Source organism: Hyla sarda, chromosome 6 (assembly GCF_029499605.1).
Source record: "Hyla sarda isolate aHylSar1 chromosome 6, aHylSar1.hap1, whole genome shotgun sequence".
Classification (NCBI taxonomy): Eukaryota; Metazoa; Chordata; class Amphibia; order Anura; family Hylidae; genus Hyla; species Hyla sarda.
In genome coordinates this window covers 60,362,908-60,379,602 of record NC_079194.1, presented here as the reverse complement: position 1 = coordinate 60,379,602, position 16,695 = coordinate 60,362,908, and the positions used below count along the sequence as shown (strand labels likewise).

The 16,695-nt window shown below is 41.1% G+C and overlaps 1 protein-coding gene across 1 annotated transcript in view; it reads left to right on the top strand.

Annotated features, from left to right (window-relative positions):
* Positions 1-8,215: 8,215 nt before the first annotated feature.
* The window catches only part of NPTXR (neuronal pentraxin receptor), a 52,697-nt gene continuing 44,217 nt past the window's right edge, over positions 8,216-16,695 (top strand). The window contains exon 1 of the mRNA XM_056523887.1: positions 8,216-8,974. Within this exon, the coding sequence (XP_056379862.1) occupies positions 8,420-8,974 (555 nt within the window). The 5' untranslated portion in view covers positions 8,216-8,419. The remainder of the gene's footprint in view (positions 8,975-16,695) is intronic.

The following is a 16,695-nucleotide window of genomic DNA, read 5'->3' as shown; positions in this document are numbered from 1 at the left end:
TAGCTTGCACAAACAGCTAAAGTGCATGCTGGGAGTTGTAGTGGTGCATCTGCTGGTTGCATAACTACAAATCCCAGCATGCCCGTTGGCTGTCGGTGACTGCTGCGAGTTGTAGTTTTGCAACAGCTGAAGGCACAATGGTTGTGAAACTCAGAGTTTTTTTTTTACCTAACTCAGTGTTTCACGACCGGTGTGCCTCCAGCTGTTGCAAACTACAACTCTCAGCAGTCACCGTACACTATGCACCATACATGCTGGGAGTTGTAGTTTTGCAACAGCTGGAGGCACACTGGTTAGGTCACAAACTCAGTGATACATAACCAGTGTGCCTACAGCTGTTGCAAAACTAAAACTCTCAGCATGTACAGTCTGTCAGTGCATGCTGGGAGTTGTAGTTTTGCAACAGCTGGATGTCCCCCCCCCCCCCCCCCCCAATGTGAATGTACAGGGTACACTCACATGGGCGGAGGTTTACAGTAAGTATCCGGCTGCAAGTTTGAGCTGCGGCAAATTTTCTGCCGCAGCTCAAACTACCAGCGAGAAACTACTGTGAACCCCCGCCCGTGTGACTGTACCCTAAAAACACTACACAACACTAACACAAAATAAAATAAAAAGTAAAAAACACTACATATACACATACCCCTACACAGCCCCCCTCCCCTCCCCAATAAAAATGAAAAATGTCTGGTACGCCACTGTTTCAAAAATGGAGCCTCCAGCTGTTGCAAAACAACTACTCCCAGTATTACCAGACAGCCACTGACTGTCCAGGCATGCTGGGAGTTTTACAACAGCTGGAGGCACCCTGTTTGGGAATCACTGGCGTATAATTCCCCTATGTAAGTCCCTAATTTAGGCCTCAAATGCGCATGGCGCTCTCTCACTTTGGAGCCCTGTTGTATTTCAAGGCAACAGTTTAGGGTCACATATGGGGTATCACCGTACTCGGGAGAAATTGTGTTACAAATTTTGGGGGCTACTTTCTGCTTTTACCCTTTTTAAAAATTTTAAATATTTGGGAAAACAAGCATTTTAGGTAAAAATTATTTTTTTTTTTACACATGCAAAAGTCGTGAAACACCTGTGGTGTATAAAGGTTCACTTAACCCCTTGTTACGTTCCCCGACGGGTCTAGTTTCCAAAATAGTATGCCATGTGTTTTTTTGTTTTTTTTTTGCTGTTCTGGCACCATAGGGGCTTCCTAAATGCGGCATGCCCCCAGAGCAAAATTTGCTTCCAAAAAGCCAAATGTGACTACTCCTCTTCTGAGACCTATAGTGCGCCAGCAGAGCACTTTCCACCCCCATATGGGGTGTTTTCGGAATCGGGAGAAATTGGGCTTCAAATTTTGTGGGGTATTTTCTGCTATTACCCTTTTTAAAAATGTAAAATTTTTGGGAAAAACAAGCATTTTAGGTAAAAATTATTATTTTTTTTTTACATTTGCAAAAGTCATGAAACACCTGTGGGGTATTAAGGCTCACTTTATCCCATGTTACATTCCCCGAGGCGTCTAGTTTCCAAAATGGTATGCCATGTGGGTTTTTATTTTTTGCTGTTCTGGCACCATAGGGGCTTCCTAAATGCAACATGCCCCCCAAAAACCATTTCAGAAAAACGTACTCTCCAAAATTCCCTTATCGCTCTTTCCCTTCTGAGCCCTCTACTGCGCCCGCCGAACACTTTACATAGACATATGAGGTATGTGCTTACTCGAGATAAATTGGGCTACAAATACAAGTAAAAATTTTCTCCTTTTACCACTTGCAAAAATTCTAAAATTGGGTCTACAAGAACATGTGAGTGTAAAAAATGAAGATTTTGAATTTTCTCCTTCACTTTGCTGCTATTCCTGTGAAACACCTAAAGGGTTAAAACACTGACTAAATGTCATTTTGAATACTTTGTGAGGTTTAGTTTTTATAATGGGGTCATTTATGGGGTATTTCTAATATGAAGACCCTTCAAATCCACTTCAAAACTGAACTGGTCCCTGAAAAATATCGAGTTTGAAAATGTTGTGAAAAATTGGAAAATTGCTGCTGAACTTTGAAGCCCTCTGGTGTCTTCCAAAAGTAAAAACGTCAATTTTATGATGCAAACATAAAGTAGACATATTGTATATGTGAATCAAAAAAAATGTATTCGTAATAAACATTTTCCTTACAAGCAGAGAGCTTCAAAGTTAGAAAAATGCAAGATTTTCACATTTTTCATCAAATTTACGGATTTTTCACCAAGAAAGGATGCAAGTTACCACAAAAATTTACTACTATGTTAAAGTAGAATATGTCACGAAAAAACAATCTCGGAATCAGAATGATAACTAAAAGCATTCCAGAGTTATTAATGTTTAAAGTGACAGTGGTCAGATGTGCAAAAAACGCTCTGGTCCTTAAGGCCAAAATGGGCTTGGTCCTTAACCCCTTAAGGACCGGGGGGTTTTCCGTTTTTGCATTTTCGTTTTTTGCTCCTTGCCTTTAAAAAATCATAACTCTTTCAATTTTGCACCTAAAAATCCATATGATGGCTTATTTTTTGCCACACCAATTCTACTTTGTAATGACGTCAGTCATTTTGCCCAAAAATCTATGGTGAAACGAAAAAAAAAATCATTGTGCGACAAAATTGAAAAAAAACGCAGTTTTGTCACTTTTGGGGGCTTCCGTTTCTACGTAGTAAATTTTTCGGTAAAAATGACACCTTATCTTTATTCTGTAGGTCCATACGATTAAAATGATACCCTACTTATATAGGTTTGATTTTGTCGGACTTCTGGAAAAAATCATAACTACATGCAGGAAAATTAATACGTTTAAAATTGTCATCTCCTGACCCCTATAACTTTTTTATTTTTCCGTGTATGGGGCGGTATGAGGGCTCATTTTTTGCGCCGTGATCTGAAGTTTTTAACGGTACAATATTTGCATTGATAGGACTTATTGATCGCTTTTTATTCATTTTTAAATGATGTAAAAAGTGACCAAAAATGCACTATTTTGGACTTTGGAATTTTTTTGCGCACACGCCATTGACCGAGCGGTTTAATTAATGATATATTTTTATAATTCGGACATTTCCGCACGCGGTGATACCATATATGTTTATTTTTATTTACACTGTGTTTTTTTTTTATTGGAAAAGGGGGGTGATTCAAACTTTTAATAGGGGAGGAGTTAAATGATCTTTATTCACTTTTTTTTCCCACTTTTTTTTTGCAGTGTTATAGGTCCCATAGGGACCTATAACACTGCACACACTGATCTTCATCATTGAACAATGGTTTCTCATGAGAAACCAGTGATCAACGATTCTGCCGCATGACTGCTCATGCCTGGATCTCAGGCACTGAGCAGTCATTCGGCGATCGGACAGCGAGGAGGCAGGAAGGGGCCCTCCCGCTGTCCTGTCAGCTGTTTGGGATGCCGAGATTAGCCGCGGCTATCCCGAACAGCCCAACTGAGCTAGCCGGCAACTTTCACTTTCACTTTTAGCCGCGCGGCTCAGCTCTGAGCGCGCGGCTAAAGGGTTAATAGCGCGCGGCGCCGCGATCGGCGCTGCGCGCTATTAGAGGCTGGTCCCGGCTTCACTATGACGCCGGGCCCGCCATGATATGACGCGGGGTTACTGTGTAACCCCGCGTTATATCAGGAGAGCAGGACCAAGGACGTACCGGTACGTCCTTGGTCCTTAAGGGGTTAAGGGGTTAAAAAAGGAAAGAACTTCCTCTGTAGTATACAGCAGCTGATAAGTACTGGAAGAATTAAGATTTTTAAATAAAAGTTATTTACAAATCTGTTTTACTTTCTGGCATCAGTTAATAAAAAAATATATATATTGTTCTCCACCAGAAGTTCCTCTTTAAGGCCAAAATGGTATAAGTCCTTAAGGGGTTTAATGCATGTCACAACACACAGCCAGAATGTCAACAGGCCCAATATTAGTTTGTGCAAATACATGTCCATACAAATTAATGAAATAGCAGTAGTATTGTCCACCAAATGGGAAAAACCCATGATCAGAAATAATAATAATTGGGATTAGAGGGTCCTGATGTATTTTGACCCTACAAACTATCCCTAATATGATGGATAGTGTAACACTCACGTTTATGAAGACAGGAACTCCGGTGTATGTGGATCCGCTGGACCTGTGTGGCAGATGACTCGGACCGTGCCAGGGAACGGAGTCTGAGGTGCCACTGGTCTTCACCAGAGCCCGCCACAAAGCAGGATGGGCTTGCTGCTGCAAGCGACACCCAGGCCATAACCGTCAACAGCTCGACCACACAGGCGGCAGAGGAGATGCGAAGCACAGAAGGGATGAGACAACTCGTAGTCAGGATAGCTGTAGGTCAGGGCAGGCAGCACAGTAGCGTAGTCGGGACGTAGCAGAAGTTCAGTAGGCAGGCGGCAGAGAAGCAAGGTCAAGGTCACAAGAGCAGGAGATCTTGTACACGGCAGGGCAATACAAAGGAACCCTTTCTCTAGGGCACAAGGCAACAAAGATCCGGCAGAGAACTGAGGAGGGGGGAGGAATTTATCAACAAGACACAGGTAGTTACACTAATGAGCGTACTGGCCCTTTAAATCTTAAAGCTCCAGCGAGCGCACGCCCTAAGGTACGGGGACACTCGCGCCGGAGCAGAGAGGCAGAAGCAGAGGCAGGGGAAACACCAGGAGAGTGACGGACTGGGGGTCGTATGCGGGTGCGTCCCGCAATGCGAGTCCCAGCCCTGTCGGCAGCAGAAGGTAAGGGGACCATGCGCTCACGGCCAGCGTGTGAGGCAGGAGCGCATAGCTTAACAGATGGCCCTTACTCTGACCCTAGATGGTGTGATCACTAGTGTTGCTCGCGAATATTCGCAATTCGAATATTATTCGCGAATATCGCATATTCGCGAATTCGCGAATTTCGCGAATATAGCGCTATATATTCGTAATTACGAATATTCGTTTTTTTTTTTTTTTTTCACAGTACACATCACAGTGATCACCCCTCTCTGCTTCCAGCTTGTGTGGTGTAAAGAAGGCTCTAATACTACTGTGTGAGACTGGCGCGCGAAAATTCGCATATGCGAAAATTAGCATATGCGAATTTTCGTATATGCGAATTTTACCTTATGCTTATTTTCACACCTGTAAATTTTCGCATACGCGAATTTTCGCGTATGCGAAAATAAAACGTGGATATAACGAATATGCGAATATTCGCGAATATATGACGAATATTCGTCCATATATTCGCGAATATTCGCGAATTCGAATATGGCCTATGCCGCTCAACACTAGTGATCACCCTGAATAGGGTGACCCATGCAGGGACCTAGCCCTCCCTAGTCACTCCTATAATCTAGCTGTGGCCAATAAGTTCAAAAAATGATAGCTGATAGGAAATTGCAATATCCAATGTCCTAGTGCACTTCAGAAAAGTAAGCATCCTCAGGGGACACAATAATAGATGAAATCCAGATGGCATATGGACTGATATAATGACGTATAGCTACATGCAGATGTCAGGCTGATGACTTGTGTTGGGGTCCACTCTTGGCAAAGCTGTATTTATCCTATTTTGGCTATGGCTAGGACCCTAAGGCAGCTCTTATTTTCTCTGCAAAGGCTCACTTCAGCTGTCACCCTGAAGTGTCTGGCTGTATTACTGGTGGCAGGAATGCTTGTATTCCTTGGTGCCATCATATGCATTATAGCCAGTGTCCACCCAGCAGCCAAAGGACCTGTCCTTGGTGCTGAAAATGAGTCCAGCAGCACCAGAAGAAGAGCCTAGGAGCTCTCCATGGTGTTAAGACACTGTATGGATCTAAGGATGCATTTCTTGAGCTCTCAGGATCCAAGTCCAAGGGTGCCCCAAGCTTCAGCAGGCTCCCAGCACATTTCAAAAAGTAAGCCTCCTCAGGGGGCACAATATTAGATAAAATCCAGATGGCATATGGGATGGTAGGATGATGTACAGCTCTATGTAGATGTCAGTTGGAGTTGACCCCTGGTGACTCAATATTTACCCTGCGTTGGCCACAGCTAGTGCCTAAGGTGTAAAATGCACCTGGTGGTGCACCTGCTAAGAGATAGGGGCGACTAGGTAGGTCTAGATTCCTACATGGGGCTACTCTATTCAGGGTGACCACACAGACTAGGCTCAGTGTAAGTACTATCCATTGCAGGGTCAATATTCATCATGATCCCCTAATCCTAATTATTGTTATCTCTGAGCATGTATTTTCCCATTTAGTATACAATACCAGTGCTATTTCATTTATTTATATGTCTTGCATAAACTGTTGTTGTGCCTTTCGAATTGAAATCTAGTTGAATGTTGTGATGTCATTAAAGGGAGTTATCTTAGTCCTATAGAGTTTTAATGAATTCAAAATAAAAGTTATATTTTAGGTTTGTTTTCCTGATAGTTTTGTACCATGTATCAGTGTAGATAAAACATAGGAACTTGAAGTCCAAGATGTTTGGCCCACAGAGGATTGTCTAGACCCTCTTGGTGAAGTTTAAGGCACCATTCACACGTATTAGAGTTGATGTACTATTTTAATGTGGATTCTGCAGGGACACCTGTCAACAATCCACATCCCTTGCATGTAAATCAGGTTTCTGCAAACATAAAGTGTAAAATAAATCTAAGGTCTCGATTGGTTTTCAATTTCTGAATATGAATAAAAATATATTTCTATTCACTGGTAGCAAGCAGCTATATTAAAACAGTTAAGCAAAAACACCTTCATCCCTATGTTGATACTATAGTATTGTACAATATCTACTCTTCCTTTGACGCAAAATTATTGTGTGAAATACGTTGTAAATAAAGGTTCCCCTAAACATCCATTGGAGGGGGCTGTGTCCTTAAAGGGGTACTCCACTGGAAAACATTTTTTTCTAAATCAACTGGTGCCAGAAAGTTAAACAGATTTGTAAATTACTTCTATTTAAAAATCTTAATCCTTCCAGTACTTATCAGCTGTTGTATGATCCACATGAAGTTGTTTTCTTTTTTAATTTCCTTTCTGTCTGACCCCAGTGCTCTCTGCTGACACCTCTGTCCATTTTAGGAACTGTCCAGAGTAGAAGCAAGTCCCCATAGCAAACCTCTCCTGCTCTGGACAGTTCCTGATATGGACAGAGGTGTCAGCAGAGAGCACTGTGGTCAGACAGAAAGGAAATAAAAAAAAAGAAAAGAACTTACTGTGGAGCATACAACTTCTGATAAGTACTGGAAGGATTAAGATTTTTTTTAATAGAAGTAATTTACTTCTGCTATTTCATCAGTGTTTCTCAACCGAGGGACCTCCAGCTGTTGCAAAACTACAACTCTCAGCATGCCCAGACAGCCAGAGGTGATATTGCATTAGTGTTTCCCAATCAGGGTGCCTCCAGCTGTTGCAAAATTACAACTCTTTGTAATTTTGCAACAGCTGGAAGCACCTAAATTGGGAAACAACACATTAAGTAATCTTGATGCATGCATTTTCAATGTGGAGTATTTTTTTTTTTTTTATCAATGTACATGCATTAATATATTATGTATTACTACTAGGCTACATATCAAAAGGTGCTATTGCATCAGTTTCTTAACCGTGGTGCCTCCAGCTGTTGCAAAACTACAACTCTCAGCATGCCCGGACAGCCGAAGGTGCTATTGTATTAGTGCTTCCCAACCAAGGATACCTCCAGTTATTGCCAACCTACAACTCTCAACATGCCCGGACAGCCGAAGGCTGTCCGGGCATGCTGAGAGTTGTAGGTTTGCAACAGCTGGAGGCATCACAGTTGGGAAACACTACATTACGTATTCTGGCTGCATGCATTTTCAATAGGGAGTATTTTTTTTTATGAATGTGCATTCATTAATATTCTATGTATTACTACAAGGCTACATTTATTTTTTTTTATTAATTTTTTTTTTTTTCTGCACATCTTTTATCATAGAAATGAAAGGCTGGAATGATTCCGCACATCAGGGACATCTGCAGCCTTTGTGGCCCGGAATTATTCCACACGTCAGGGGAACATTTCCAGTCTTTGTAGTCAATGGGTAAACCGATGGACAGGGAAGAGTTAAATGGAGCAGTGCTAACTCACTAGGGGAATAAAAAAAAAAAAAAAAAAAAGGCGAAGAGGAGGAGGAGGAGGGAAAAAAGAAATGACGTCCACACTTCCCCTCCCTTTCCTAAGTCAGAGACCAAGCAAGGACTGTGCACTAGAAAGAGTAGGACTTGCTCTTCATCCATCTGCTTAGACCTGCTCTCTTGCAGCCAGGAGAAAGGGGGCTTCTTCTCTTGCCCAGGCAGCTCTATTAACTCAAGGGGGGGTGTTGTTGGTCTTTATTTTCTCTGCAAAGGGGTCCCACTTTAGCTGTCACCCTGAAGTTTCTGGCTGTATTACTGGTGGCAGGAATGCTTGCATTCCTTGGTGCCATCATATGCATTATAGCCAGTGTCCACCCAGCAGCCAAGGGACCTGTCCTTGGTGCTGAAAATGAGTCTGCTCCTGCAGCTCCAGCAGAGAAGAGCCTAGGAGCTCTCCATGGTGTTAAGACACTGTATGGATCTAAGGATGCATTTCTTGAGCTCTCAGGATCCAAGTCCCAGGGTGGCCCAAGCTTCAGCAGACTGATCTGCACACCTCTGGCCATGGAGTGTCCCTCAGATGTGCAGAGAGATTCCCCACAGCCTGCAGGAGAAGAGGTGCTATCCTTACAGAACACAGCAGAACAGCTGAGGCAGACAGTGCTGCAGCAGAAAAAGCAGATCCTGACTGATCAGGAGGCGATCAGAGAGCTGACAGGGAAGCTAAGTCGTTGTGAGAATGGGCTGGAGAAGGGAATGGGAGCTGATGGATGGGGGCACAAGGAAGGAGCAATGGGGGACCTACCTCTTGACTCCCCCCAAGCAGTCCAAGAGCTGGAAGAAGCAGTCAGGACCCTGAAGGACCGAATAGAAAAGATTGAGGTAAGAAGGAATAAATGCACATTCATCTACAGGTACATGGGGAGTCAGGCATCAGCTGGATACTCCTGAGACTAGCATGAGATGTCATTTCACTATAAAGACTGAGCTTAAAGGGGAAGACAGTGTAACATTGTATCTCTCCATGTGGAAGACTGCATGACAAAGTGTTCTGGGGTGTAAGAAGCCAGACAGACAGATAGACACAAAGGCCATGGAGACAGATATATTGATTGGGGGACTATGGATTCATTTCATGGGTGTTTATTCTAATGTAGCAAACATAAAAATATGGAGAATGTTTTGAGTCTGTTTTTTTAAATACCAAAATATTAAGACACATTTTTATAATTCTAGACTGCTTTTGTGGACATTACAAGACTATTTCGGCTTTTGACTTTTGGCTATGATATATAGAGAAATAGATAGATAGGTAGGTAGGTAGATGGATACATAGATATGAGATAGATAATTTAATAGATAGATATGGGAAAATATATAGATATGAGATAGATAGATAGATAGATAGATAGATAGATAGCAGATTGTATCCCTTTCTGAAATCTGTATAAAGCATGATATCTATCTACCTATCTATCTCATATCTATCTATCTATCTCATATCTATCTATCTATCTCATATCTATTTCATATCTATCTATCTCATATCTATCTATCTCATATCTATCTCTATCTTATATGTATCTATCTATCTCATATCTATCTCATATCTATCTATCTCATATCTATCTATCTATCTTATATGTATCTATCTATCTCATATCTATCTATCTATCTATCTATCTCATATCTATCTATCTATCTATCTATCTCATATATATCTATCTATCTTATATCTATCTATCTTGTATCTATCTATCTTATATCTATTTATCTATCTCATATCTATCTACCTTTATGTTTATTTAGTGCTTTATACAGATTCCAGAAAGTGATAAAACTTGCTGTAAGAAAACAATTGTTGCACAAATTCCTCAATGAATCTGTGAGCCTGACCTGGATAAGCGCATGCTAATATGTAAGCGTATAAATAAAATAAGGCTACATACAATGGTCATCTGGACTCACTAAGTGTGGTATTTTTGCTATAACAATAGTAATGTTGGGCGCACCAGGATAATTCATTGATGCAGCAGGTGATGATATGGCAGAATTTTGTGGCAAATGACAAATTCAGCTCTGCTGCATTGTCAAATCCGCTCTGCTACAATGGTTGAGAATGAGATCTGTGAATGCATATTGATCAGCCTTATGGTACTTGTAAATGTCAGTAGAACATATGTTCTTGGAATTATACAGATATAGATAAAGAATTGTTCAGATTGCTAGCAATATCTAATAGGAATCTAGGGCGAGGAGTAATAATTATCATCTCTATTACAGGAAGTGTATGTAGACAGATAAATAATTCATCCCATTCATTGATAATATACCAGACAACAAGGGGCTGCAGTGAGCACAAGATACACAAGAGAGAAGAAAATAACTAATCTGTTGTAATCAGACGCAACAAGGGAGCATAGTATCAATACATTGTTATAGACAGATAAACCAAAGAACCTATATACCTACATCTCTCTCACTCCATGTCTCTATGTCATATCTATCCATCTATCTATCTATCTATCTGGATCTTTTATCTCTCTTACTTTTTTAATCCCTATCATATGCATTTCTCTCTCTGTCTGTATCCTATCTATCTCATAGATATCTATCTATCTTTCTATCTCAGATATCTTTCTATTTCATATATATATATATATAATCCAAGTGATGAGTGGCACTGTGTGGGATTCAGATCCCGGGATCCAGGCAGGTGCTCAGTCCTATGTTGGACTTGACCAAAATGTCCCAAATTAATGCAGTTCCAGAAATAATAGAGCAGCACTCCAGTGATCCAAAGTACAAAAAGTACATTTTATTCACCCAATAACTCACAATTGGGTGAATAAAATTTACTTTTTGTACTTTGGATCGCTGGCGTGCCGCCCTATTATTTCTGGAACTACATATATACATATAAATATATATATATATATATATATATATATATATCTTTTGCTCCTGATCGCTCTCATATCGATAGATAGATGATAGGTAGGATACAGACAGAGAGAGAAATAGATATGTTAGTGATTAAAAAAAATTGATGGATACAAGATCAGATAGATAGATAGATAGATAGATACAAACAGCAGTGTATAGGCAGCCCAACCAAGCTTTAGGATAGTAGAAAGTCGGGGTGCAGGCAAAGAACACAGTCCCAGTCTCAGACTGTATATAGAGATCCAGTTGTAAAAAATCAAGTCACACACCCAGGTATAGGCAAAACACCAGCAGTACTTTATTGACACATGTCAAAAGGTGCAATGTTTCGACAGTATCCCACCGTCATTATCAAGGATAGATAGATAGATAGATAGATAGATGCGATATTAAGAGAGAAATAGATATAATAAAAAATAAAAAGAGACAGAAGATTAGATAGATTAGATAGATAAAATAGATTAGATAGATAAGATAGATTAGATAGATAGATAGATAGAACATAGATAAAGTGAGGAAAAGAGAGGTAGGTAGGAAGATGCTTCATATCATGTGCCGCCTCTGTATACTTAAGTGTGTACAATTGTATTAGAATGTGTTGGCTTTCTGTCAGACAATTTCTATCCTGAATTATCTGCTCCTCTGTACATTATGCCTGAATCGATACAATGCATTCCACATCCTCTTCCGGCCTCCCTCCAGCTCGCTCTATGCCGTCTCTTTAGCACCTCTCCCCAGTCTTGATTTTCTCCTCACAGGAGCCCAATAGTCTTCCCACTACAAATTGGAGGATCAATTGAGTGAAATGATGCTGAGCCGAGTCGTTCTAACACACAGATACTTGTGCCTATGAAAAATGGCAGATTGTGTAATGTGGATGGGGAGAAAAACAGATTGTGATGTACGAAGCGAGCGGCTGTGTGCGGCGCAGTTACACGGGCAGCGCTCATTTCTCATCTGGGCTCTGTGCTGACTGGAAATTCTCCAGATGTCTTATATGATTGTCAAGGAACGTCTAATATTAATAACGTGTTCACCCTTTGAGCGCAATCCACGGTAGTTGTCTATAGGGTGTTTAATGCCAATACCGCCATAAATAGTATGGTGTACGGCGCTGATGGGCTTATCCGCCATGATTAGTACATAAAGGGACAGTGTTTAAAATGAAATTTACTATGATACTATGGGGGATATTTATCAAAGGATTTAGACTGGTTTTTCCTGTCTAAATTTGTGGCCCAGAAAGTCGCAGTCTAAATATGTGCGACTTTTTTTGCGACTTTTGCTCTAGAGGATTTTTAGAACCTGATGCATTCTAGTCTATTTTAGATGGAAATGCATTGGAAAATGCATTGGTGCTGAATTTATCAAAAGCGACTTTTCAGCGACAAGTCGCATCGGCTGAAAGTACGCCGAAATGTCAGACCATGCTGGAGCAGGTTTAAATACAGTCTAAAGCATAGATCCCGAAGTCCGTGCGCAGAATTTATCAAGAGCCGTGCGCCTTTTGATAAATGAGGCGCACAATAGACCGGCCTAACCCTCTGTAGTTTGGTCTATATTGATGCGGGACATAGACAACTTTGATAAATATCCCCCAATGAGTCTCATAATAAGGTCCCGAAATGAAATTCTGATTTTACTATTTCATAGATGGAATTGTATAGGCGGCAGAGTTATTACGACAAGCTGAATGACGCAGCGCTACCATCAATAACCGTAGAAATAACTGTTGAGTTAGCGGAAGTGTTGATGGATTTTTCGACTCTCATTGCGGTTAAAGTCTGAGATTCCAGTTTTATAAAAGTGTTGCATTAACATTGATTCGATGACTATGGCGGAGTAGACATCCGACACCTTCTTTTGCTTTATACGAGAATACTTTTGGCTTTAACTGACCTGCAGGTGAATGGGGATACATGGCTTTCCCTTACCGCACATGTACCCTTATGGTTATATTCCTATGTATTGGTATAATTTAGGTAATATACAATAATCTACTTTCGAGCTTTTATATTTATGACAAGGTATAACCTATCTATACTATTCTTTAGCTAAGTGTTTCCCAACCAGGGTGCCTCCAGCTGTTGCAAAACTACAACTCCCGGCATGCCCGGACAGACTTTGGCTGTCCGGGCATACTGGGAGTTGTAGTTTTGCAACAGCTGGAGGCACCCTGGTTGGGAAACTACTTTAGCCTGTATTACAGTAATAGACTGTAGACTGCAATAAGTATTGGTTGCAGATAAGACAAAAGGGCGCCATGTTGTTTTCTTGCCAATAGGAATGCTTCCATAAGAGTATGGGAGAGAATGGAAGATTAGACAATCCTGTGCTGTATTGTACTAGCAGATTGGGAGGGGTCCAAACACTGAGACCCCTGTTGATCCAGAGAATGCAGAAAAAAAATTCAAAGAGAGCACGTCATTCATTCTGTATGGGGTTTCTGGACATTGCCAAGCTATCCTTACTGATCCGTAACTATCCCCTATGCTGTGGATAGGGGACACATTTTTTTAAATGAGAATACGTCTTTTAAGACTACAATGGTATACATACAGAAGTACCATAAGCCTCTTCACTATCCTAAACCACCCTTACCCTAAACCTTCAGGGATTATAGGTGTAAACCTACAACCACTCAAGAGCACCAATGATATTATGGTTAATCCCGGCTGAATCCTAACACGCCATCCTTCTTCCTGGAGATTAGCCACAGCCAAATGTGCCTAACGGTGGATTAATCTCCTCTTTTCATTGAAAACACATGTATGTTCGGTGATAAGGAGCATGCATGTGTATATGGAGGTCAGAAGGAATAGCTGTCAGAAAAAAAAAAACTGCATTCAACTGACAGCTATAGAAGGTGTATGACCACCATCTTGGAGAAGAGAAAATCCCAGCCATAGAGTTATACAGTAAAATTCTTTCTGCTGCCACTAGGGGAGCTTGTAACATTTCAAAGACGATAGGCTCCCTCTAGTGGTGGCTGCAAGTAATCAGAAATTTTTCATTTAAAGGGGTACTCAGGTGGAAAACTTTTTTTTTTTTTTTTTTTTTTATAAATCAACTGGTGCCAGAAAGTTAAACAGATTTGTAAATTAGAATAACAATAGAAAACGTAGGTGCACTCACCGCAAGGTAACGACTGTCACATCTCGGTGTCCGGTATCGGGTAGCCGGGTCCCGGCATTTGGCACTGGTGTATGGTGGCGCTCAGAGGCAACGCCTGCGGACCTCCAGATGTTGCAAAACTACAACTCCCAGCATGCCCAGCAAGCCAACGGCTGTCCGGGCATGCTGGGAGTTGTAGTTTTGCAACATCTGGAGGTCCGCAGGTTGAAGACCACTACTGGGTTCAAAATCTTTATTTTTTTAGATTTTGCACCTATAAATTGGGTGCGTCTTATACGCCGGTGCATCCTATAGGGTGAAAAATACGGTATATATATATATATATATATATATATATATATATATATATAGTAAATGCTGGCACAGAGAAAATAGGACTTACGGTTTTTATTATAGCTAATGGACAAAACTGTGCAAACAAAACCGGTATGTACCCCGGAGGCCACAGGGGTAAGAAGTGCTGTTTGGCAGTCTCTGATGAACTGAAATGTAAACATATATGGGTTTAAATCTATAATATATATATATATAAAACTCAATGGCCCTCATTTACTAAGAGTGTTGTGTAGGTTTCTTTGTGGGCTTTAATTCCCTACAATTTATTTTCCACGGTATTTACTAATGTTTCCCTACATTTTCCACTTTCCCTACACTTTCCTTTTTTTTACACACGCTCTGATCTGTCTGGTTTTCCTCAGCTCAAAACCACCACATTTTATGTGGAAACCTTAGTAAATATGTTGGGTTTTTGTGAAAATATATGGAACACGCCCCTTTTCAGAGACCACGCCCCCTTTCCCCGGCGGCCACTACCCTTTTTCGGGTTTTCTTAGCAAAATGGAGAGTAAGTCTGGGTTTTGTTCAATTCTGGCGCAAATTCTGGAGCACATTCTGGCACAGACAGAATTTCTGGCGCAGATTCTGGCGCAGACAGAATTTCTGGCGCAATGCGACAACCTGCCAAAACATGTCGGGTTTTCAATAGTAAATGAGGGCCATTGTGTGTATGTGTGTGTATGTTCCAGCATCACGTCCAAACGGCTAAAGATATTGGCCCTCATTTACTATTCTAAACCCGACTTGTTTTGTCGGGTTTTTTTGTCGCATCTTTGTCTGCGACATGTCGCAGACATCGTGCGCCAGTCTGCGACACGATGCAACATTTTTTCCCGACGGACCCGATGTGGATTCTCCCAAACCGAAAAAGGGGTGTAACCCGACAGCTTTACCACGTATTTATAAAGGTTTCCAACCCGAATTTGTTGAATTGTTGTGGATTTTTTCCCGACAACTCAGGGGAGTTGGAAACCAAAACCAACAAAACCCACATGCGACAAACAGGATGCGACATAATAATAAATACCAGGGAAAAAAGCAGTCGGGTAAGAAAGCAACATAGACTTACAACCCGATTTTCTAAGTAAATGAGGGCCATTAACATGAAACTTGGCACACATGTTACTTATATGTCAACAACAAACATAGGATAGGTGATTTAACCCTTACTCACCCCCATTTGCCAGGGGCGGGGTTTATGTTTAAAGTCCTATACAAGTCTATGGGAAATATATGTTACTGCATAACTTCCAAACGGCTGGAGATATTTCGATAATACTTGGTCACATGTTAGTTATATGTCCACTTAAAATATAGGATAGTTAATTTAACTCTTAACTACCCCCATTTGTGAGGGTCGGTGTTTTTGCTTAAAGTCCCATGCAAATCAATGGGAAATGTATGTTCTCACATAACTTCCGTACAGCTGGAGATATTTCAATACCTGGTACACATATTACAGGTCGGGATATGAGGACGGGAGGGGAGGTCGAGATAGGAGGTCGAGATAGGAGGTCGAGATATGAGGTCAAGATATGAGGACGGGATAGGAGGACGGGATATGAGGACGGGATAGAAGGACGGGATAGGAGGACGGGATAGGAGGTCGGGGTAGGAGGTCGGGATAGGAGGTCGGGGTAGGAGGTCGGGATAGGAGGTCGGGGTAGGAGGTCGGGATAGGAGGTCAGGATATGAGGACGAGATATGAGGACGGGATAAGAGGTCGAGATAGGGGATTTTCATCATAGGTATACCTCAACTATGAGAGACATAATGAGAACATAGTGGAGTTTGGAGTGTGACTGTTTGAGGTTGTGGACAGATGTCTTTTATACTGATAACAAGTTCAAACAGGAGCCATTTATACAGGTAATGAGTGGAGGACAGAGGAGACTCTTAAAGAAGAAGTTGCAGGTCTGTGAGAGCCAGAAATCTTGCTTGTTTGTAGGTGACCAAATACATATTTTCTACCATAATTTGCAAATAAATTCTTTAAAAATCAGACAATGTGATTTGATGGATTTTTTTTCTCAATATGTCTCTCATAGTTGAGGTATAGCTATGGTGAAAATTACAGGCCTCTCTCATCTTTTTAAGTGGGAGAACTTGCACAGTTGGTGGCTGACTAAATACTTTTTTACCCCACTGTATATATTTTTTATTTCTTGAGTGACTCCTTTTTCTTT